We start from the raw sequence: 22966 nt of genomic DNA, 5'->3' as shown, positions 1-22966 counted from the left end.
GATTAATTCCAGCTGTCATATTCCAGGTGCGCATGATTGTCCTGTTCAGGCATATAACATCGGCCTAAAATTAAGAGGAGTCACACTCGAGGTATACCGTCTCAGTGTCAAACAGTCTTATTGAGTTAAATTTGGTTTTTTAGTCCCCCAGATTAATCATTGGGTGTCGCCAGTGGATCAGACCTGGCAAAGCCCCGTAAGGTGGTAAATCATTATATATTGAATTAGAGGTTTGGGAATTTGCCTATGCCCTATATGCTGCCCGAGATTCCTTTCAATTTTGTTCGATGGCTTCAGGCGCCGCCATCGAGGTAATAAGTCAGGCTGTAATTCAAAAATGCACACTGTTGAGTATCAGGAAACGTGATCGTTACCGCTGGGTAATCCAGCTGCTTGGCCGGCCCCTGGTCACTAGCGACAGGATCCCAAGTGCCAGTCTCCCTCACTGCTGCCAGTGTATCGCTGTAGCCCCGCGTCTGCAGGTAATCCTCGCTCGGATTCGGGGAGCCTGTTCGTGTAAAAGCAGCGTAGTATCCGCTGATGAGCTGGCTGGCCTGCAGATCACGCTGGTCACGAAGAGGATTCTGGTTGCCGTATGCGAAGCCGAGATCGCTCCCGTGAAGTCTGAAATAGTTGCCCTCTGGGTTGGCTTCGCCGTTCAAAGTTGGTCCCAGATTCAGCGGATCATAACCCTCGTATGTGCGGTAGCTGTTGTAGTAATAAGAGGCAGGGAACGCCCCCGAGACACTGGCAGCGTAGACGGTAGCCTCGTCGATGCACCGGAACTGCAAATCAGTGGAGACTCTTTGCGAGACATTGAAGGTATCCAAGGTCAGATTGCCCGTGTCGTAGTACGGGAAGAGGCCGCTGTCAATGACCCGCTGAGCCTGGGCTTGAGAGATGCTGAGTGAGGAAGCAATACCCTGAACCTCGGTTGTGATGTTGCTGGGCGGGAATCCGCAGAATGAGGCGCCGTCAGAGTCTGTAGTTCCGAAAATGACCGGAACGTAGGCCTGGCTGCCATTCTTAGCAGTGACGATAAGCTGCTCTGTGTCGACGATCGTACCATCCTGCACGACATATCTTGCGACTGTTCCCAGATTGACGATCGTAGACGCAGGGACGTTCTTCAAGCATGCGATCTGCTCATTGATATCGGTCTGGTTGCATCCGACGCCGCTGAAGATCTGCTCGCCGGCCCGGTCAAAGGATTGCTCGATGGTCAAGTACGAGCTGTAGGTCGTGGCGTAATCGCCCTCCAGTCCGAGAGCTATACCTCCTCCCAGGTTTGACTGGGACACGCCTCCAGAAATGAGATTTTGCTCGATGACCGGCGGTGAGCCGAGCAATGTTCGAACGGAACCGGCACCAGCCGACTCTCCAATGATAGTGACATTGTTGGGATTCCCACCAAAAGAAGCAATGTTCTTCTTCACCCACTGTAGCAAGCGATGCTTAGTACTAGATATCATATTTGAATGGCGACAGGGCATGCTTACCTCCAACGCCGTAATCTGATCTCCAATCCCAAAGTTGCCCTTGACATCTGTTCCCGGTATGGCGAGGAAACCCAGGGTAGATAGCCGGTAGTTGAGCTGGACAGACACAATGTCTTCTCTTGAGGCCATGTTCCCACCATCTATCCCGGCAGCTGGCCCGCCGTTACCTCCCGTAAAGCCACCGCCGTGGATGCTGAACATAACCGGCCTGAGATTTTCGCTGGACCCAGCCTTGGGGATGTATGGTGTCTGGATGTTCAGGAACAGACAGTCTTCGGCGGAAGACGCGTCATACGCTTGTGCACAGTCAGAACCATAGGCAGTGGCATTGATCGTTTGGCCCGTAGCATTGTACACTGTTGAGTACTCGAAACGCTCAACCGGATCTGCATATGGTATCCCAATAAAGCGGAAGGACTTCTGATTCCGAAAGCCAACGTAGGTATTGCCAGCCGAGGAGATGGTCAGTCTGTTCGAAGCAGTCGCTTGGGCATTACTCGCACCATTCTGAGAACTGGACTGAGTGCAGAGAACCGGTAGTTGGCCGGTCCCATTTTCCGTCTTGGATGTCGAGAAGCCAAGCGTGCCTCCAGGCGAGGTGTTGACTGACAACACAGCATCCGCGATATAATACTGTTGCCCAGGTTGTACCAAACCAGCGAATGCGAGGTAGGACAGAGCATGCTCGAAGTCCTCACTGTGTGTTTCGACAGTCGAGAAGGGCAACAGAGACTCTCCAATTGCTATACATTGAATGCTTCCTTCGCTCTGAGTCAACGGGTCCAATAAGATGGCTCCGACGTGATTCACATCGTCGGATGCATTCAGGTTATTTTGATATATGAAGGTGAGCGATGTGGCGTCGTTGGAAAAGGACGAATTCGCTATTTGTGCTTCGGCGTATCTCGAGAAGGTCACGGCAACCGCCGACAGGGTCGCGAGCCCGACCTCATGAAGACGAACCATGCCGAGATCGTGATTTGGAGTGACGATGCGTTACTTTCACCTCCTCCCATTCACCTCCTCCCATCTGATGGCTCGGGACCACGGCATCTTATAATTGCCATGACACGCGCCTGGACGGTAACTCTTCAACCCTACCGGGCGTACGGCTGGCCGGTGGTCACCCGGGTGGCTTGGTGAGATCAGGCTGGAACAGATTTTCCCTAGGATACGTTCGCATGATCCATGCAACTGCGTGGCAGCTAAGCTTTACACGAACGGGCCACGGCAAGTAAGTGCACGCACTATCGCTGCGGGGTGGTTCCCTAGTGGTCGCTCGCATTTATCCGGGACCGGTCCACGGGTCATTCTGCAAGATCTACGCGTATACTCGTTTCTTTTGCTTGCAAATCATTCCTCGTTTCCGAAAAGACAGAGGAGAAAAAGCACCATGCTTCTAGCTACGGATTCAATGGTTGCCGTCATTGGAGTTGTTTCAGGATTGTAAGCATTACCTGTGTGAAGTGAGAAAGATCAGTACAGTAATTGTAACCCGAGACCCAATAATACGTCCTCCACATATTGAAAGACAAGAGACATGCAGAATGCAGTAGGCTGGCTTGTTCCGTCCCCGCCTTTTACGATCTCACCAAGTTCAGAACCTGTTTTCCAAATCAAAAATGACGAGCATCAGCCGACAGTTGCTCCAAGCCACAATATTCGTCGCCCTTAACAGCATTGGCGCGCTCGTTCCAGCGAAGGTGTCCGGCTCGGCTGGGTGACCTGGGATAACTTAAAACCCCACGGATTACAGCTTGAGTTGAGGACGGGCAACCCTGGAATAATACTGTTCCCAATTTCTCTTGTGAAGGCTACAAGAGACACAGCAGGAAAGCCCAGTATAGGACCAGATGGGACGATCATATGCAGGACCAGAACTTGCTTGTGATACTCAGCCGAGCTCAAGGCCGTCATAGAGCCTCCTAAGCCGGCGAGACAAGTGATAATTGTATTTGCAATGGGCAGATTGAGGTGATTGAAAAGCGCTCTGCGTAGGCCGATATAGAATCGCCCGAGGCGGTGCGTCTTGTGCGTCTCTGATGTGGAAAGTTGAAAGGCATAAGCCCCGCAGGGAAATATTATATTGTACGTTTGTCATTTCGTTGCAGGCTAGGTTCGGACTCCAGCAACCAATGCTCGTGTTACCAAATCCTTTTCGCAACCATCTCATACCTCATGACACCACTCAAATCCTTCTCCTCCTTGCCTGTGCCCTGCTCGGCCTTTCTTTCCCTTTCCTTAGCCCGCTTCATACCTTCCGGGTCATCAGCATAGATCCACCTCCTCCTGTCATCTCCGATCTCGACCGCTCCAAACCCGCCAAACCTCTTGGTACCCTTGGTATCGAAGGCCTCCTTTTCCATTTTTCCAGTGGCGACGGCGTGCTCTTTAAGCTTCATCCTGGCGTACCTGTCGCGGCTATACCTGAGAAGCAGCATACCAAGGAGGAGCTTGAGGATGAGGAGGAAGAGGAATGCGATGAAAAATACTAGTACCTTGGTCACCAAGGCGATGGCATCATCGGTCGACCAAGAGAGCCAGGGGAACAAGGAGGTGCTGTTCGCGGCAGTGCCATTGGCTAAATATGCATCATCCATGCCGTAGACAGATCTGCCGAGGGCATTGCGGACAAAATGGTCGAGCCTGTCGAGGGCCGCTGTCACGACAGGCGAGGATGGTGTGGAGGAGTCAACCGACAGGGAGGTCTGCGTTGATGGTGGTATCGGTGCAGGGAGATGCGTGGCAAGGAACATGTGGTAGGTTTGGAAGGAAGCACGGATGAAGAGCGTCGACAATGGGAGTAGAGGGAGCCCCAGACGGCGGGTGAGGGAAGGGGTGACAAAGGCCTGTGACTTGTTAGAGAGACCGAGTGAGAAAAGAAGCCACTGTACTGACGTTTGTGTAGTAATCCTTGCAGAGAATGTCAAGGATTCTGCTATAGAAGTTGGGCTTAATGTTGTTGAACTTGTTGATATACGCGTGCTTGATCCAGTCCACAAACATCTCGCTGCCAATAACGATTAGAAAAGGCGACAGCACCTCCCCTGACCAGAGCCATGACGGCAAGATCGTGAAGCTCATGGGGAGGATGGAAGGATTGTGCAGCGGCCCCTTGGCAGCGGTCATTGCGTCGTCCTCGAGGTCGAAGCCGGCGCCAGGCACGCTAAGCCCACCGACCTCGACGACGTTGCGCATCCCGATGATGAGCAAGACAAGCCATAGCTGGAATCGTTCTACGACATCTGCACAGGTGAGCTGAAATGTGTTCTCCTTCTCAAAGCGCTTGAAGACGCTGCCCTTGATTTCGACGAATTGGTTGGACATCAGCAGTGTCAGAAGAGCGTTCGAGTAGGAATTGACGGCCACATTCAGGGCGATGACTTGGTAGAAGAGGGTGATGGCGTGGGCGCAATTATAGACGAGGGAGAGCAGGAACATGCCGAAGGGAAGCATGACCTTGGACCGGCCGGAGCTATTCCGCGACAGAGTCTCTGAGCTGAAGAGACATTCGAATATGTCCTGGCCAAGAGCTGACAGGAGGCGGTCACCAACCTGAGCCGCTTTCAGCACACACTCGGGTCTCCAGGCTGCAGCAGGGATGGCCAGTACTCACCTCAACAAGATTGTAAATGACGTACAGCTTCACGGCCGATTGTGCTCGAATGAAGTGATACATACGGCTGGCATCCAGATTCATGAGGGCGACAGAGCTACATATTATGACCAAGCCCTGGAGGAGGTCAGCCTTGTGGAATGAGGTCAGGTTCGACGGCGTGGACTTCGTCCGTCTATGGCGAAAGGGCCCGGTGTTTGGCCTGCCGTGCATCCGTGAGGGCACGCGTGATGTTCCATTTGTGCCTTTCCTCGTCCGTGTGGACGGCCCCCGTCGAGGCAGATCACCATTTGGCCCGGTGTGGGCGGCCTGTATGCCGTTCGCATTGATTTCATGAAGGGGATCCCTGGCCCTGCTCCGGCTTCGAGATTCCCCATCGGTACTTCGCGAGCCATCGATGCTTAGCCTGCGCGTCAAGCCGCGACCTCTGCGACCTCGCTCCCACAGCCGGCCCAGTCCTTCCCAGACAAAGCCTATGAGCCACCGTGCTTCCTTTCCTACAATGTACGCCCACCATCTGAATAGCACGCCAAATGCGATGCAGAAGCGCATTGGTAGGATTGTGAAAGTCCACAGCCACGCATCTAGACAGGCCAACGCGCCGAACATCAAGGTTTTCTCGAGAAGCAACGGCAGGAACAAGAAATTCTTGAGCCTCTCGAATTTGACGGCGCTGGACTCGTACGGCAGGTCGCTGGCGTAGGACTGATGTATATAGAGCGGACTAGGTCGCTGTGCGGCAAGCTCGAGCTGAAGCAGAGTGGGCGCAGACAGCGGTGGGAGTGGTATCGAGGGTGGTATGGGAGAAGGCGGGCGGGGCTCCTTGTGCTCACGGTGATCTCGAGGGTCAGGTCGACCTGGGACCTCGGGATACGCATTCCGAGCGTTGGCAGGGCCCATTATGCCGCTCGTGTCCAGGTTCAAGGGTGCAGGACGTGGCGAGGGTTGGAACGAGTTTCGACGAGAAGCAGAAGGAGGGGCAGGAGGCTGGCTCACTGACTTCGCGCGGTTGATAGGTGGCGTGGATACTGTCCTCATCGACAGGCCGGGGCGTACCGAGTTCAATGTCCTACTTGAAGGGGCATCGCCAAAGGCCTGCGACCTGTTGGTCTCCACCTTGTCGAAGACCTCCTGGGGGGTGGCCGCGAGGTGCATAGACATGGGCGGACGGTGGACGTCCACGATACCCGCGGATAGCGGCTGGTCGGGTATGGTGGCGATGGGCAGCGACTCTGGGGACGCAGCCAGCTCCTGGATCTTGGAGGCAGACAGACGACGGACACCGCTGTGGTCGCTGGATTTTGTCCCTGAGCGCTCCCTTGTCTTGTTGGCGGCTGAGGAGTTCCTTCTGAGCTCCTTCTTGGGGGTGGCATGTGTGTCGTCGAACGTAGGCAAGGCATCGGTGGATGAATCGATGGCGGAATGGGGAGCGGAGGTCTCGGCCTCAGAGACGGCGCAGGACGTCAGGCCGTCGTATGCCATGGTGTCGGCGGTTCCAGGGAGCCCCGTAAAGGCGCGCGGGAAAGGAGTATTGCCATTTGCGAGTGGCGCTGAGGGAGGTGGCATAGAGCTATCGAAGTCGAAGTCGGACGAGTGGGAGTAGGGGGGAAGCCCTCGCGATGGGAGATGTGTCGCTGTCGCTGCTGCCGTCATTGGCGCCGGCGTGGCTGGCCTCTGCTTCTCGATCCTGGTCGCGCCACCGTCCAATGTGTTTTTGTCCCTTGACTCCGAGGTGTCATTGCTCCTGCTGGCGCCATCCACCTCTGATATGTTGCTGTGGTAGCCATTGCGCCGGTCGGCTTGGGCTGCTCCAGGCACGTCCACCTCAACAGTCGCCATGACGGGACTCTCTCATGTGTGGCACGAAACTGGGCCGTCCTTCATGTCTGCAGCCGAGGGTCAGTTGGAGAAGACACTGTGGTTCTGTTGTCGAGACAATCTGAAGGTCCTGGTCGTCAATGGTCGAGGTTGAAGGCGACCTGACGTTGCTCGTTCGGTTGTTTTGGCTTGTGCATGTCTGGGTCTCGTCGGAATTTCTGCTGGGCTGGCCTGCCAGGGCCCAATTGATAGCTCAATCTGGCATGACGTCGGCGGTCACAAGTACGTACAGAACCTACCGAGCAGCCTAGGCCCTGCCCTGTCCCCTGAGCTGCCGTTGGGCTGCAGGGTTTTGGCTCTGCAGCTTGGGTCCGCCAAGAGCTGTCAGCTCAGTTGGCGGTGGCTCTAAGACATGCATACTCTTGTTGATTCCATGAATTCAACGTGCCCAAGTAGATTTTCCATATATAGGCACAGATAGTTGATGTTCTCATTTTTCCTGCGCCACATGGGTGTGTCTATAACGACAGTAGAGCGCAGTAGACTAGACACTTTGTATTCTGCTGATATGAACACGCCACGACATTCTGGTCTGTTCAGTTACCTAGTGAGGTAGATACTCATACACTTCGTTCCTTCTCACCCGCTTACAGCACAGGCACAAGCAAGATCTCCAAGGAACTTCCACTCGACCTTCTCTTTCCAGCCCTTCTCCTTCCACGCGTTGGCCGCTTGAGGGAACAGGTCTACCGAGTCAAAAAGGCTCGCGTCATGCGCGAACACAAACCAGACGTTGTCCTGCGCGTCTGCGACCTGTGCGCGCTGGATCGTCTGCATGCAAAGATGCTCATCCTCAAAAGCCACCGGCTCGACAAACGGCTGGTCCGCCTTTCTCCCTCGTCTGGCGTTCATCTCGCGGAACGACGTGCTAGACTGGGTCGAGATGCGTTGTGGCAGCGAGTCTGGGACCGCTGTGTATGCTGACGGCCTGAGCTCTGAGCTGTGGTGGGCCAGGTCGCCTCCCATCATGATAAACGTGTCCGGGCTCGTCGACGTCCGCGCGAGCCCCGCAATGTGTGCAAGGCAGTGGCCAGGCGCATCCAGGAGATAGAACGAACCGTCCCCGAAGAAATCGTGCGCTGGGAACGGCCCCGCCTTCAGCTCATTATCAAAGCTAATCTCTCGCACGCTTCGCCCGGCCATGTCCTCTTCCCTCACCGGTGCGTCCGGCTGAGTCGGGAACCCTGGATACCACTTTTCCTTGAAGCCGGGGCCAACCACCAGCTCTGTACTAGCAGGGAATGTGGTCATGTCCCCGATGTGGTCGAAGTGACTGTGGCTGTGGTGCAGGTTAGGACAGCGAGCATGAAATCACGCCCGCCCGTCACAACTCACCTCCAGATAACGCTGTTTATCTCCTTGGGGTCCACACCGTGGCTCTGGAGGGTGTCTGCAACGTGCTCCTTGACACCCACCTGCCAGCCGTACTTCTTGATGTTGGCCTCTATGCGTGGCACGTACCGTCCGAGGTCCTTGTGAACCCCCAGATCGAACAGAGTCTTTTGCCCACTCGGGCTCTCAACTAGGAAAGACCAAGTGGGCATCGCAGAGAACTCATCGAAGCCCTCTACCGGAGGGGCAACCAGATGCTCCACCCTCAATTTGGTCAGACGCATAGTCGAATCTATGATGCTGACCTTGGCGACCGCGCCAGGCGGGACATCGAATGGTGGCTTGCGACTGTGCGACATGCTGCCTGGAGTTTTGAGCTTGTCTGCCTTGCCCTTGATTCAATGACTATCTTCGTCGGCTGTCCGTCGATTTGACTGGCAGCAAGGGATCGCTTTTGATCAATTAATTCCAGCGTCGAGACTGCCCAACCTTGCCTTACCCCACAATGGGCGTCCCGTCTTACATACCTGATGGTTGATTGCTTACTCACTCACTCGCATCACAACTCAGCCTGCCTTTACCGGTACTGCAGGCGGATAATGTGGTGGTATCTATGACGTGCCCCGGGCTCTGCCGGACCGGAGCACACAGCTCTAGTCTACAAAGCTTCCAGGCCACGGGCTTCTGATCATCCCGTCTCGCTCAGGCGCGACAAATTGTAAAGGATAGCCAAGGGGGTTGAAGTACCACTGGCCAGGGTCTCCGTACAATCTTTTTTTCTTAACATTGCAACGAAATGGATCTATAGGCTCCTGCTCGAATCCAATGTGAAGGGTCTACACGGCTCGCAGCCCAGCTGTCTGGTTCTGGGAGCCCGGCATTTACTGTATATCTCTCACAGTTAGTGCCTCGGCATTGATCTTCACGGGGACTCGGGATCTACAGGCTAGATCGGCAAGGGGGGTGGGTATTCAGTCGCAACACACGGCTTCCAGTCTCTCCCACCACGTCTACACTCATTGGAAACGCAAGACGCGACACCTAGCCCGGAAGGTCCGACACCAAACGATATAAGGATGCGGCGATAGCGGGGTTCCAAACAAAGCTAAGCATCCTGTTCTGCCTGTTGCTTAGTCTACTGTGAGAGCCCACTGCACTTCAAGTCGGACCTATTACATCAGCGACTACGGTCAAGCCTTCGCGACTGGCCAGAATGGATCTTCGTCGGGTGGCAGCTCGGTGGGCCTGCGGCGGGACGGTGCCACAGCCGCCTTACGGCCGTAACAGATCAAGCGGATCTTGCCTTGCTTCATTATAAATCAGGTAGCTCAACTTTTTTGTCTCTCATTCCGCAGCCTTTTGCCAGATCCAGACTGTGAATCCCGTCTCGGCTACAAGCTACTCATCCCGCTTCTGACGAAACTCACTCACTCTCACCAAGCAAAATGGCCTCTAACCAACCAGGACAGTGCTGCACTGTTGGTGTCAAGCATGAGTGAGTTATTCCCTCGCCTGTCCTCGACATGACTCTCACTACTCTGTCGACGGATGCCGAGATTCTGGCCCGCTGAGTCCCGTGGTCTTGGCTTTTCATTCTGAGTTCTGAGTTCTGAGCTCCGAGCTCTCACGCCAAGCTTCGTTGCATACGCGTGCATACAACGGGCTAACCAAGTCTCTACCTCCATAGGGGCGAGCCGACCGGCAAAATCATCAAGGTCGGCCAGTACGATACCTACGTGGCCGAGCCCAAGGGCAAGAAGCACGATGGTGCCGCCCTGCTTTACATCCCCGATATCTTCGGCATCTGGCAAAACTCCAAGCTCATGGCCGATCAGTTCGCTGCCAACGGATACCACACCATCATCGTCGATGTCTTCAACGGCGACGTATTCCCCAATCCCCCTCCTCAAGATGTCATGAAATGGATCCAAGAGGGCGGGGACGGCAAGAACCCTCACACCAAGGAGGCCGTTGACCCTATCGTGGAGGTCGGCCTGAAGTACTTGAAGGACCAGGGGTTCACCAAGATTGGTGCCGTAGGGTACTGTTTCGGCGCCAAGGTAAGCCCGCTCATGTCTGCTTACTACGCGACACTTTCCCCGCGTGCTGACAGTTATATCCTTCTTCCAGTACGTCGTCCGCCACTACAAGGACGGCATCAAGGTCGGCTACGTCGCCCACCCTTCCTTTGTCGATGAGGACGAGCTCGCTGCCATCACCGGTCCCCTGTCCATCTCCGCCGCGGAGACGGACCAGATCTTCCCGGCGGAAAAGCGCCACAAGTCCGAGGAGATCTTGCAGAAGGTCGGCCAGCCATACCAGATCAACCTTTTCAGCGGCGTCCAGCACGGATTTGCGGTGCGTTGCGACCTCTCCGTCAGGGTCCAGCGGTGGTCCAAGGAGCAGGCCTTTTACCAGGCTGTTGGGTGGTTTGACGAGCACTTGTTGTGAATTCCGAGCGGGGCAAGCCAAGTCAAGCACGAGGTTAGGCTTTAAAGAGCGATACAGATCGGGTCACCCATGAAAGATATTGTTCTGTGGAATTCCAGGTCGTTTCAGGCCATTACTCTGCACTCATCGTCAGATCTTTTGCTTTGGCTTTTGTGACTTCCACAGCGTAATTTCTGTTTCTTATTTTCTTATTCTCGTAGAGCTGTCAGCAGCGCATTGCGGCCTTCAAATATGCACCGCCCATTCATAATTTCCGTTAACAGATTAAACGGGGAAGCCAAGATCCAAAGCCCGCCGTTATCTCTTAAAAACGAGGAGCTAGCCCAGTCCCATAGCAATCCCATTCACATCCTCTCTCATCGTCCATGTAGTCGGTCGCTTTTGCCACAATCAGCTACAAGCAATCAATTCACTACGGTCACTGCAAAGCGCACTATATAGTCTCTGTGGCCCGGCGTCGTCGAATTTATGTAGCCGCTGATAGACCTAAGCTTAAATTAGCACAGCTGGTTGTGATCAGTACATCTGGAAATAAAATCTCGATCTCGAAATGGGCAACACCAGTATGGAATCGATGGACGCGGTGTGGTGATGCAAATATGGTGTCGTCAATCGTGGAATTTACATTAGCTTCTCAGAACTTCGTCACTGAATACGGATTCAGCCTGTAAACAACAACCTGCACTGAGGATCTCCATCTCATGCGAGTTTGAGATTACCCCTGAAACATCAAGCTGCCTCCTGATTCTTGTCAAGCAAAGTTCTGAATGGACTCTGTTGGCCTGTAGCCCAGAATAGGCTATTTAGGTGTCTAAGAATATGCCCTGGCTGTATCTTCAAGATGCTAGAAACTTACCACATCACTCTTGGTGCCCTACCAATTAGTGAGTAAATCATGCTCCAGGATACTGTCACACAGGTGTTCTAATGAAAGGAGGTTACGCTTCGGACTAGCTCTCATATATTGGGTATAAGATGGTTCTTGTAAGCTCTAGCTACAGTTTGTTGACCTGGGTCCTTCCACGCTAAACACCAAGTCCGCGAACAAAACTCATAACGGTAAAGGTTCATAATTACCTCTGGGGAATAATAACACAAACAGACATCGTCGATGGTAAATCCACCTCAAGCACGCCAGCTAGCTGGCTATTCCTCACAAAGTGCTCTTAGTCCATGATCATCCACCCACATCCTCCCAACATCCCCGCCAGCATCATGGCCGTCAAGATCCCGGCTCCTGCTCGATCGCCAGTCGTGATTGGAGTGGTACCGGCAACGGTCTTATCCGTCTTGTCGCTACCGCCACTTGTATCTCCGCTTGATGTTCCGCCAGTGCTGGTAGTGTAAGGTGTGGGGCCGCTCAATGTGAATAATACCGCCTGCAGGGCACTCATCTGCTGTCCGACGCCGCTGGTCCCGTCATTCGTGTTTGTCGTCCACTTGAATCCACACGCAATACCGTCAAGAGTGGCGCCTTCGCTGCCCGTTGCGGTGCCGGTGCAGGTGGCCGCCGCGGCTTTGCCCGTGGCCAGGAGGAGCGGCTGGATTGTGTCGTAGACCGATGGCATCATCTGGGCCGCCTTGGACATCCACTTCAGGGCGTACCCTTTGAACGAGTAATCATCTGTCGTACAAGTGTTCTGAGGCTCGCAAGGCGGCTCCTGTATGACGTTATCGTCGAAGAAGTAGGCCGCAGTCCTCTTGAGGAGCCCGTTGACGCGGGTTGCCCAGACCTCACCACCATCCGTGTAATTGTACATGACGGCCGCTCCGTGCATGAAGATTCCGGCGTTGTATGTCCATTGGGCCTTGTCGGGATTTGAGCAACTCCCATTTGTGCTGTCAGCGCCGTCGTAGATATTGTAATCGTCGTCAATAAAGCCCACGGTGTCCATCCAATCATATACGGTATTCGCCCAGTCGGCATAAGAATCATTCCCCGTATACCGTGCCAGTCTCGAGGCGATGTTGAAGAAGCATCCGTTGGAGATCGTGTTTTTGTAAGTGTACCCGGTATTGAATGTAAAGATCTGCCACCGCAGCCCGCCACCACAGGTGTTGTTTGATGCCTCCCACCGCCAGACATACTCGTTGAAAACAGCCTGTGCAGCTGCCAGCCACTGGACTCCATCGGTCGAGTTGGGATTCTTGAAGTTGGTCTCGGCCGCTGTCATGGCCGCCATCGCCCAGAAGCCCTGGTCGTCGTTTCCCTCGGTGAGGGTTTGGTTCTCTGGCATGAAGTCGCCGTCGTCGCCTATTTGATGCTGGAGGGCCTGATATGTCTCGTCGACGTAGCTCTCATCACCGGTGTATGCCCAGTAGTCAACAAGCGTTCCGAACATTGCTCCCGCCTCCCACCAGTAGTACGGGTCTGGCAAGTTGCCGGGCACGTCACCCGTGTGGTTGCCTGTGTACCATTTCATCAACCCGTACGCGATGGTTCCAGCGCCTTCTTTTATCGAGTCTGTGTCCGCCACGTTAGCCAAAATTGGACAGCTAGTGAAGTGAGAGCTAGAGTGAATGAAAGACACAGTTGGCAAGCCGCAGAAACTCTTGAGAATGCACCCTGTCTATTGCTCAACTGCATGCTACCAGAGCAGATCGACTGACGAGCCACACATCCAGGGTTCAAACAGCTTCCCACTGATCCTCGAGTCGCATACGTGTCATGCCTTTCGTCCACGTCCTAACATGGCTAATAGGGTCAAGTGATATATTATGGCATTTGCCTGTACTGTAACATACCATCTGATGTCCAATCAATGTCGACGCTGGCCACAGCTAGAGGCGCGAAGACGCCTAATATGCAGAGCGGCCATGTTGAAAATCGCATTATCGTATTTTCGGCGGATAGAATCGACTTCCAAAGCTCAAGACCACATCGGATCGAATTCACACGGCGTATCGTGGAATCTTGGCAAAGCGTTTGGCGGTGCGGGAGATGGTCTTTGGGTCGAAGCAGGGGTTGAAAAGAAGCAAAGCCAAGGAAAAGCCAAGTCCAGTTGGAAATGCGTCTAGCGAAGCGATTGCGGGCTTTAAGGGTGGGACACAGCCCTGATGGGCACGTAATCCTCTTTTGTGGATATACGTGGTGTGCCTGTGCTGTTCGGACCGATGAGGATGTGATCCGTCAGGCCCGTGTGGGTTTATAATGGGGCTGTATTTGCGTGCAAGGTTCTTGCGGTGGCAGTGAGAATCCGTCGCAAGTCAAGTCCGAAGACCTTTCCTCCTGGATTGCATGATTGTCATTGTTGTCATTTAACTCCCTCAGCATACTCTGAAATCGTTGCTTTTGGTCAGTTTTGCTGATTTGTTGTTGGTTGCGTGCGCGCTGGTCTCAATCTCTCGAGTGCTGCGTGCCACTTTTCCCCCCTGGAATTGTGGACTGGCCTGCCTGAAAACAAGCATTTCATGTGCGGGCCGCGCGCATCGAGTCGCAACGTGACGTAATGTGGATTACGGAGAACTACAGTAAATCTACGTCTGAGTACAGTATCGTGTTCCATGCTGTAGAGGCACGGGAACAAACTGCCGCTGCTTAGTATATATTCTGGACGCCCGCGGTGGATGGAACGGGAAGGCTGCATGTGGTTCAACGTCTCGCTGTCGTGTCCGTACGCGCGGCTCTTACTGCATTAGCGTAGATCGTACCATGACCTTACTGAGGAGGGAAATGCATGGTCAAAGCCCTAGCGCGCTCAAGAATGTCTTGTTCCTGCATCCTTCCCTACCTGCCTGCCTGCCTGCCAGCCCGTATTGCGAAAGAAAGCGACAGGTTCGTATTGTTGTCCTCGGAAACAGACCGTTTACTGTAGGATGGCCCACTTTCATCTTGTGATGGAAACCCTCGCGGTGACCCACTTGCCTTGGATAGACGGGATGTGACGTCGATCTCGAGGCCGATCTTTCTGATTAGCCAAAAATAGAACCGCCTGCTCCAGCCTCAGGGCTGACGACGTATACTATAGCCTCCCTAAGTAGCTTTCCAGGACCTACCTAGGAAATGAATCTGATGCGAGCATGTAGGTTTTTCACGGACGGGTTTGATTGGATTGCGCGAACATCATAATATAATGTTTGCTTTTCAATCTCAAACAATATCTGAAACTACTTGGAATGGCTTTCATGTTAACAAAATGTGCTGATCTAAAACATCTCCTTAAACGAGCCATCTTTGTTTCAGCGGCTTTAGGTCTATGTTGAGAAGGACGCAGCCAAAGCAGCCACCCTCCTAGAATGAGTAGAGTGAGAGGGATAGATATTGCCCATAAGATCCATAGCTGAGATGAGACCACTATGCTAACCTTTGCAGACACATCCGAAAGCGATACAACATTGGTTCCAAAGAACTGAGATCCGAAAATAGAACTGATCGTGGAAATTGGTAGAAATATCAGAGCAAGAGCCAGATATCAGTGTAGATGAAGCATTGCTCCTTACCACGATAGTTGCAGCTAATATCATGTTCACAGCGACAGTGTTTTGATACCCAACACGAGCAACAGAAATGTTATTGACACTATTTCAGCACATGCGTGCAAAGATTATTCGTGGACACGCAGTTTTGAAATTTTGGCCACGTACATGATGATGTCGTCGGTCCCATCGGTGACCTGCGTATGAAGCAGGTTGTCAGAAACTCCGTATCGTGGCCTCAGTGACAATTAGTTCGATTTCCAATCATTCTTGATGATGTCTGCCGCCTTTTCAGCAAATGCATAGACAGTTGCCTGAATATTTGCTGTGCTGATGAGTGGGATCGCACTCGCATCAACTACGCGCAGATTCTCGACACCATACACTTTCAGACTTGTGTCCACGACACCGGCTTTCTCCTTTGGCAACATAGCACATGTACCTCCAAGATGCCACATTGAAATTGCATTTGCCCGGGCATAGGCCTTGGCGGCTTCCAAGTCCGTGAAGTCCGCAGCGGGGTCACGGTGTGTGAGAGGCTTTTCCAGCAAATTGTTGAAGGGCGAAGACATGGCAATGGTCTTGGTGTGCAATATGTGATGTGCCATGATCTCGACATCGACGGGATGAGACAGATAATTTGGGTCGATGATGGGCTGGGCAGAAGGATCCTTGGAACCAATGTGAACGCTTCCACGGGACAGAGGCTGCGAAAGCATAGACCCAATCGTGATGTACTTGACTGGAAGGGCGGCAGATGGCTTTTCAGCATTGGCGTCAATTGGGATGGTTATCTGAGCCAACGCCGTGACGTAGGCTCCTGATGGTTCTTTTGGGTCAAGCAAGGCCCTCTCTGCGACATCATAGAATGCCTGGGCTCGGGCCTCCTCCTGGCTACTTCCTGAAGCGGGACGGTTCTTCTCGAGTAGCGTCTTCAGTGTTTTCTGACCCTCAGCAGACACGTGCTCCAGCACTGGGAGATACGCGTAGGTGTAGACTCCACAGGACGTCAGTGGGCCGCTTTGGGCTGCCCCATACTCTTGCATTGCCTGCTGCAGGGCTTCTGGCTCCTGTCTAATCAAGGAGTCAAGAGTAGAAACCTCATCTACGGCTTTAAAGCCCGTGTAACAGATCGCGTGGTCGTGGAGGTTTTCTCCTACTCCCGGAAGGTCCTTGACAACCTCGATCCCATGCTTATCAAGAAGTTCTGCGTTTCCAATGCCGGACAATTCTAGTAACTTGGGAGACTGGAAAGCACCAGCAGCGATAATCACCTCCTTGCTGGCTAAGATCGTTTTCAACTCGCCATCGTGAGTGTACTGGACTCCGATAGCCTTCGTGGAGCCACCATCCTTCTGGGTAAGAATCTTTCCCACGTGAGACTTTGTAAGCACTTGAAGATTCCTTCGTTCCTTGATGGGGTTGTAATAAGCAGTGGTAGAATAGCTTCTTTCCTTCTTCACAGGATCAATGGTAGCGAGACAGCTGAAAGACCCCACGGATCCATTGAGAAACGGGTCTTCAGTCATGTAATGGCCATTCGCCTTGAAAGTATCTGCCCAAACCTCGCGAATCGGGTGAGACAGATCGCCAGAGAAGCTTGTCTGAAGTGGACCCTCTGCTGCGTCGTTTCTAGAAGCCCAACCATCAATCCCAAGAGCCTTTTCATTCGCTTTGTCGACCGTGGGACTGGTATAGGACTTGGACAGGTGGGTCTTGAGGCTATCCCAATTCCAGCCTTCGTTTCCCAGTGTCTTCCAGGAGTCGATGAGCCCTTTGGCGGGAGGGACAAACACATGTGCATTCAGAGCGCTCGAACCACCGAGAGCTTTGCCCTGATGCAGATGAATCACTCGCCCGTTAAGACTCTCCTGATATTTCTGTCATTATAACACGTGCAGAGCATGGGCGATTCCGAAGACTTACCTGGGGCTCACTGCGAAAGGCCCAGTCGGCCTCGGAGCCAAGCAATGCTGAGTAGAAGATTGGAGTCTTCACACGCGGATCTTCAGTATGGTCCGATCCCGCCTCCAGGACTAGAACCCGGTGTTCAGGGGACTCAGAAAGACGCGACGCAACCACTAGGCCAGCAGTGCCGCCTCCAACTACCATGAAGTCATAGCCTGTTGTCATGATTGCAGAAGTAACGAGAATCTGGACACAAATATGGAGCGGTCCTAAAGGCAAAGGATGGCTGGAGGAAAATCCGTGTATCTCCTGGTTGTGCCTTGGGATTCTATGTCGAACAACATATATAGAAATTTGGTGCACTAATTGGATGGAATGGACAGCCAAAGCTGCAGTTGGCTTCTTCTTATGCATAAGTGTATACCTATGTAACAGCGCCAGTAACCACCCTTGGACCAACAGGCTGGGCGGGCGGCAAATTTCCGGCCAACAAGCCGACTCCCAAGTTTTGCGTTGCATTCGTCCACTTTAATGATGGTACTTTGCTTTAGACCGCCAAGGTAACTTGATCATATTATGCACGACCGCGCGCTGCCTGGGTAGCTGCGGCTGTTGGTCGACTGCGCCGCAGATCTGCAAGGCGAACTACACACAATGCCATGATGAGGCACGGGCAGTGCAAATTGCCAATCGTCGATTGGTTGAGAAGTGCTTCTAGAGATGGTAAATCACTCACGCAACGCAGGAGGACAAAGACATCGCAGACTCCATTGAGGGCTTTGTGGGCCTTGTCTATACAGAGAGCTCCTGAAGGTTATACCTGTTACCTTTACTTTAGTGATGCGTACTTTGTATCTGCCATTTGCTCTCTCTACTTAAACGTTTCCCCGATTAGACACTCAAACTCCCTGAGATTATGATGAATTCCACGCCTGCTCCGATCTTCTTGCTCTATCATCAGCTTTCACGAGCGTCTACGCTTGAGCAGTATTCCTAAGGGAACGCTTTGACTGTCAGCAGACAATTCAGGCTTCACACCACCACTTAGACAATAGTCTGAAGCGATTATGAGACTTTACATTTCAAATACGAACCGAGTTGGAAGATTAAAAGAAACACCGAGTCATTAAGTCCTCATTATTGACGAAATTGTTTATTTCTATTGGTATCTCTATTTTCTAACTCCCAAACCCCAGATGTAGCCGTGACGCTTTTACTATGTTTCATAAATGTGCAAGGGGCACATGTCTATCTGTCTTACTCATTGGATCTCGTCACCACAGATGGCACTGACATATCCCCGCGTACTATCTCCGTATCGTATCAACAGTCCTTCTGTCCAAGCACTCAGACGAGTTTAGTAGTCAAGAGCCGGCTCGCCGAACTGCTTGATGAACTCCTCGGAGTATGGGTAGTCGATGTATCCAGGTTCAACCTTGTCACCCTTCTTCTGGTGAATGTAAAAGGTCGCACGGTCATACTCGGCAAACGGAATGCCCTTCTGCACCTTAAATACCAAGTCTGGGTTGGAAATGAATCGGCGGCCGAAAACGATGGCCAACTGGTCAGCGTAGTCCTTGTACTTCTTCTCGACAGCCTCAACAGCGAGCTCCGTGGTGTAACCGCCAGCGATGAAGATCGGCTTCTCCCGGCCCCAGGCCTGTAGGGCGAAGTCAAGAGTCTCGTTCGCAGGCTCCATGTCGACGACTCCATGGACTCTTGGCTCGACCAAGTGCAAGAAAGACAGGTCCAGCTCTGTCAGGCGGTCGATGAGGTAGCTGAATTGCGGAATGGGGTCCTTCATGCGCATCCCCTGGAACGTGGACCAGGGAGACAGACGGATGCCAACCTTCTCCTTGCCGACGGCTGCGACTACAGCCTTGGCAACCTCAACGGCGAAGCGGGCGCGATTCTCAATGCTTCCACCCCACGAATCGGTGCGCTTGTTTGATGTGTCCTGAGTGAACTGGTCGATGAGATAGCCGTGGGCGCCGTGAATCTCAACACCGTCGAATCCGCCCTTCTCAACAGCATTCTTGGCGGCCCTCGCGTAGTCGGCAATTGTAGTCTGGATCTCCTCCTCGGTCAAAGCTCGAGGCACAGGCTCAGCCTCGGTGATCGGCACCGCACTGGCACTGACGAAGTCCTTTTCCCAATCAAAGCTGTCGTCCTTAGGGGGGTTTCCGGAAGCCTCGCCCGCAGCGGCGGCACGGCCCAGATGCCAAAGCTGTGCGAAAATCTTGGAACCCTTGGCGTGGACAGCGTCGGTAACCTTCTTCCATCCTTCCAGCTGGGCGTCTGTGTAGAGACCAGGGACGTTGGCATAGCCACCGCCTTGCTTGGAGATGAAGGTCGCTTCAGAGATGACCAGAGTGCCGGGGACGACACTTCTTTGTTGATAATAACGAGCCATGATGTCGGTCGGGACATGGTCATCTGTTCCTCTGAATCGTGTCAAGGGAGCCATGACAATTCTGTGCTCCAAGGTCGTGGAACCGACCTTGAGTGGTGTAAACAGCTTGGTGTTCTCGGCCATGTTGAAAGACAATACGTGAATCGTGTAAATGTGAAGAGAGAACGCTGCAGGGTATCAAATTTAGGAATCTACGTGTACGATGCAGAGAATATAAGAGAGATCTGTTCTTGTTCTGAGATGTGAATGCACGATACTGCCAAAAGTGAAGAGGATTAACGGTCGACCTTTATATATCCCATTTCCATGATTTCGAAAGTTCTCCCCACCGCTACGATAGTTCTTCCGACTGGTTCTGATTCTCCCTGCTTAAAAATACAGACAGATCGCAGACAGGCCATAGCATGATCGTCAAGGGGCCTCTGGGTTACCAATGTGGATACTTACTCGACAGGCTGTCCCGGTCTCTGTGGTACCTGAACATCCCGAGGCCCGCCGAGTCATAGCCTCAACAACGTGATATGACGTTGTCCATAGCGCTCTGCCAGCCAATATACCATGCTTGACGAGGTGAGAACCACCTGAATTACAAACTGTTTATCACACAGAAATCCAATGAATTGCCCAGCATTTTTACGCATGCAGACGTCAATGCTTTATTCCAAAAGATTCTCGACAAGAATTGCTGCGTACGGGCGCTGCGTATCGTACAAGACTATTAGGGGGCTGTTTAATACGTAACTTTAGCTCGTAGTGTCAGTCCCATACTAAGAAATTTTCAAGCGTCGGGTGGGCCCGCTCAGGTTCCGAATCTTGGAAACAGCTGAATAATCCTAGCGGGCCGCAGGGGAAAATATGCGCCCGCTCCAAACGACTACGTTGAATATTAATCTAGAATGTTCGTAAGCTTGATTTACGTCTACAACTTTGCCCCACACTTTGTCCACGTAGCCAGTAACTCCACGCTAAAACATGTTCTCGAAGAATTAAATGCCGTAACTGATAGGGCATTTATGGTTGGATGCAACCATTCCCGAGGTTCCTAGAAGGACGTGAGCACCAGCCCTGTTGTGAGGGATGATCGCCCTCTGGATAACGTCTCTGGGACAACGCCTGTGATAATGCTCTGGATGATGATCGCCTAGAAATTCGAGGGAAATAGATTGTGTTGCACCATCCACGCCGCCACTGGAGCAATGCACTCCTTTACCATGTACGAAACTTCGAGGGTATGCGCCATGCTTTGAGACCCTACTAGCTACACTTGGACCATGCTTCCAATTACAAAATTATGAGAGAAAGGCACAATATTCCACGTTACACATTGTACCATGAATGACTTTGCCTGAATATGAGTCCTTAATCGATAGCTATATTGTGCCTCTGTCCAGTGGACCCTCTGGTCCAACGTGCTGATGCGGCGCAGGAAGGATGAGCATTGAGTGGGGGCGGTCGGCAACTTGTTCTAAAAGCGAACATGACATCGATTTCCCGTAACTTTATCTGCCCATCTGCCGAGGACCTTGCAGCTCATCACAGACTAAGTCGGAAGTCTCCGTGGCAAGCCCCTCCTCATCCCTGCTCCGACTGCTGTAAGAGAACGAATGCTTACACACCTTATGTTACAGCTGCAACGTCCAGTGCCTGTCGAAGCCACTGTGTTCGTACTAATTATCATATCACTGTTTTCTGGTCACGCTTGATAAGGGTCCTATGCCCGAGAGATTTGAACGTCGCCAACCCTCAAAAAGAAGAATTTGTTTCCTTTGCTGTGACGTTGGCCAAGAAGTCGTCGCGTCTGACTCGAGGCACTTCCCACCACCTGCGTCATCTTCTGCTCCCGGTAGTGAGTGGCAGACTGCCTTTGTGCACGCCTGATTTCATTAGCCTGAGCTATACCATCCCTCTTCTCACAAGACAAGCTCTTAGCAGACTTTGGAATCCACATGAAATGTTTATAAGTTCGATCAAGACGCACAGGAACCCGGGCAATACACCGGGCAACATGGCAGAGTACATCACTGTCGGTGTACATATTTCGAAAAGAGTGCCTGTCATCGATGTTTCATGAACGATGAGTTACTCATTTCTAAATTCTCTCGCCTATAAGACGTGACATGAATCTATGGAGCGTTTGAATGCAGTGTTGGAAAGCGAAGCAAGGTCTCACCTGCATTTGATTGCAGTATCTATATAGCAGACTACATTGATACGCCACGCCAGTGTCACTGCGCGGCTTGAGTTTGCAATACCTGTAATGCTGTGTTTCGACAGTACTGCGCCTCTTCTATGTGTATAGAAATGCTATGGTTATGAATGTTGACCTCTCGGATTTAGCACATTAGAGCTGACTGGTCAGCCAGAATCTTGCGGCCGTCCGCAAGAGCGCCAAAAGTGTATCAGTCTGGCATTCTAACAGTGCAGGGGAATGGCCATATAGATAACGGCAATGAATATGACTTGACAACTGGGAAATGGCAAGAAACGTCCAAGCCTCTAAGGACCATGGGCGTCTCCAATAAAAGTCTTTCACCGTAAAACCTGCGCTCGAGTGTCTTTTAGAAAAGCGCAGGTGCTAGCAGTCTTATCGCCACGTACATTATTACAACAGATTTGGCCCAGTTGCAATGTCCGAATTTGGTGAGTCGTTGTCTGCCTTCCCCTTGAGATTCCTGTGCCCGAGTCTAAACAATCAAGTCTCTCGCAAATCTCACCACATCGAAGCCTTGACCTTTTAAATAGCATTTCTCATTACATTCTCCGACCGTCTTGCCTCACACAGTGTCGCTGGCGGCTTCAAATTCAAAACGTGGCCTTCTAGTCTTACTTTGACCTTGATCCCGAAAACTTGAGGCCTTTCTTCTGAACACAGTTGAGGCCTGATCTCTATTATTTTGAAAATCCTCATTGACTTGTTCATATGTGACAGTACTCAGGCACATTTTGAAACGGTGACTTCGTAAGAATCACCTTCGCGGAGATTCTGCATCGCACAACCAGATCGCACCTTGCCGACCTGAGGATCGTTCAACTTCTAATGTGCCACAAAAGTTTCATTTCGATAACTGATTTTCAACTCATCACACATGACCTTTGAAAGACCATCGGCTCCTACTTTCCTTGACTGGTGGCTGACAAAAATCATATGAGATTGTGGACTCCTGCTGGCAACTTCAGTGTTCATCGTCCTGTGCTCTACTGCACTCGGATACTAACATCCGCATTCCACAAGCAAAACGAGGTCACCATTAGATCAAGCGGCTGCAGACACTCCATAACAGGCTCTTCACAAGGCTCAAAAGTTTTCCAATATTGAATCTTCCCAATCCATCAGAAGCGTTGGTCGCAATCGTTCTACAGGAAACATAGCATCCCACTTTCGAAAGACTTTCAGAGGCCTCAGAGTTCGACCATTTCATCAAACATCAACTCATATCCCGAATAACAACGGCC

General features: G+C 52.2%; 7 protein-coding genes across 7 annotated transcripts; 1 reads left to right on the top strand and 6 right to left on the bottom strand.

Annotated features, from left to right (window-relative positions):
- Nucleotides 1–293: 293 nt before the first annotated feature.
- On the bottom strand, nucleotides 294–2465 carry J7T55_000156 (uncharacterized protein; the record flags this gene model as incomplete). The annotated part of the gene is made up of 2 exons (XM_053133765.1): nucleotides 294–1439; nucleotides 1500–2465. The coding sequence occupies 2 exons, from the start codon at nucleotides 2463–2465 to the stop codon at nucleotides 294–296; spliced, it is 2112 nt and encodes a 703-aa protein (XP_052988354.1).
- Nucleotides 2466–3393: 928 nt separating this feature from the next.
- J7T55_000155 (uncharacterized protein) lies at nucleotides 3394–6954 on the bottom strand (the record flags this gene model as incomplete). Its single annotated transcript, XM_053133764.1, has 4 exons — nucleotides 3394–3424; nucleotides 3675–4348; nucleotides 4398–5054; nucleotides 5116–6954. 4 exons carry the CDS (start codon nucleotides 6952–6954, stop codon nucleotides 3394–3396), a joined length of 3201 nt encoding a protein of 1066 aa, XP_052988353.1.
- A 618-nt stretch (nucleotides 6955–7572) lies between these two features.
- J7T55_000154 (uncharacterized protein) lies at nucleotides 7573–8684 on the bottom strand (the record flags this gene model as incomplete). Its single annotated transcript, XM_053133763.1, has 2 exons — nucleotides 7573–8272; nucleotides 8329–8684. The coding sequence occupies 2 exons, from the start codon at nucleotides 8682–8684 to the stop codon at nucleotides 7573–7575; spliced, it is 1056 nt and encodes a 351-aa protein (XP_052988352.1).
- Nucleotides 8685–9770: 1086 nt separating this feature from the next.
- Nucleotides 9771–10776, top strand: J7T55_000153 (uncharacterized protein; the record flags this gene model as incomplete). Its single annotated transcript, XM_053133762.1, has 3 exons — nucleotides 9771–9820; nucleotides 10013–10385; nucleotides 10456–10776. The coding sequence occupies 3 exons, from the start codon at nucleotides 9771–9773 to the stop codon at nucleotides 10774–10776; spliced, it is 744 nt and encodes a 247-aa protein (XP_052988351.1).
- A 1166-nt stretch (nucleotides 10777–11942) lies between these two features.
- On the bottom strand, nucleotides 11943–13609 carry J7T55_000152 (uncharacterized protein; the record flags this gene model as incomplete). The annotated part of the gene is made up of 2 exons (XM_053133761.1): nucleotides 11943–13240; nucleotides 13522–13609. 2 exons carry the CDS (start codon nucleotides 13607–13609, stop codon nucleotides 11943–11945), a joined length of 1386 nt encoding a protein of 461 aa, XP_052988350.1.
- A 1831-nt stretch (nucleotides 13610–15440) lies between these two features.
- On the bottom strand, nucleotides 15441–17325 carry J7T55_000151 (uncharacterized protein; the record flags this gene model as incomplete). The annotated part of the gene is made up of 2 exons (XM_053133760.1): nucleotides 15441–17027; nucleotides 17119–17325. The coding sequence occupies 2 exons, from the start codon at nucleotides 17323–17325 to the stop codon at nucleotides 15441–15443; spliced, it is 1794 nt and encodes a 597-aa protein (XP_052988349.1).
- Nucleotides 17326–18457: 1132 nt separating this feature from the next.
- J7T55_000150 (flavin oxidoreductase nadh oxidase family protein) lies at nucleotides 18458–19636 on the bottom strand (the record flags this gene model as incomplete). The annotated part of the gene is made up of 1 exon (XM_053133759.1): nucleotides 18458–19636. One exon carries the CDS (start codon nucleotides 19634–19636, stop codon nucleotides 18458–18460), a length of 1179 nt encoding a protein of 392 aa, XP_052988348.1.
- Nucleotides 19637–22966: the final 3330 nt, after the last annotated feature.

The sequence above is a fragment of the Diaporthe amygdali genome (genome assembly GCF_026229845.1).
Source record: "Diaporthe amygdali strain CAA958 chromosome Unknown NODE_39_length_394161_cov_64_078529, whole genome shotgun sequence".
Taxonomy (NCBI): Eukaryota; Fungi; Ascomycota; class Sordariomycetes; order Diaporthales; family Diaporthaceae; genus Diaporthe; species Diaporthe amygdali.
Note: the sequence above shows the minus strand (reverse complement) of the source record. Positions and strands in the feature narration are given on the sequence as shown.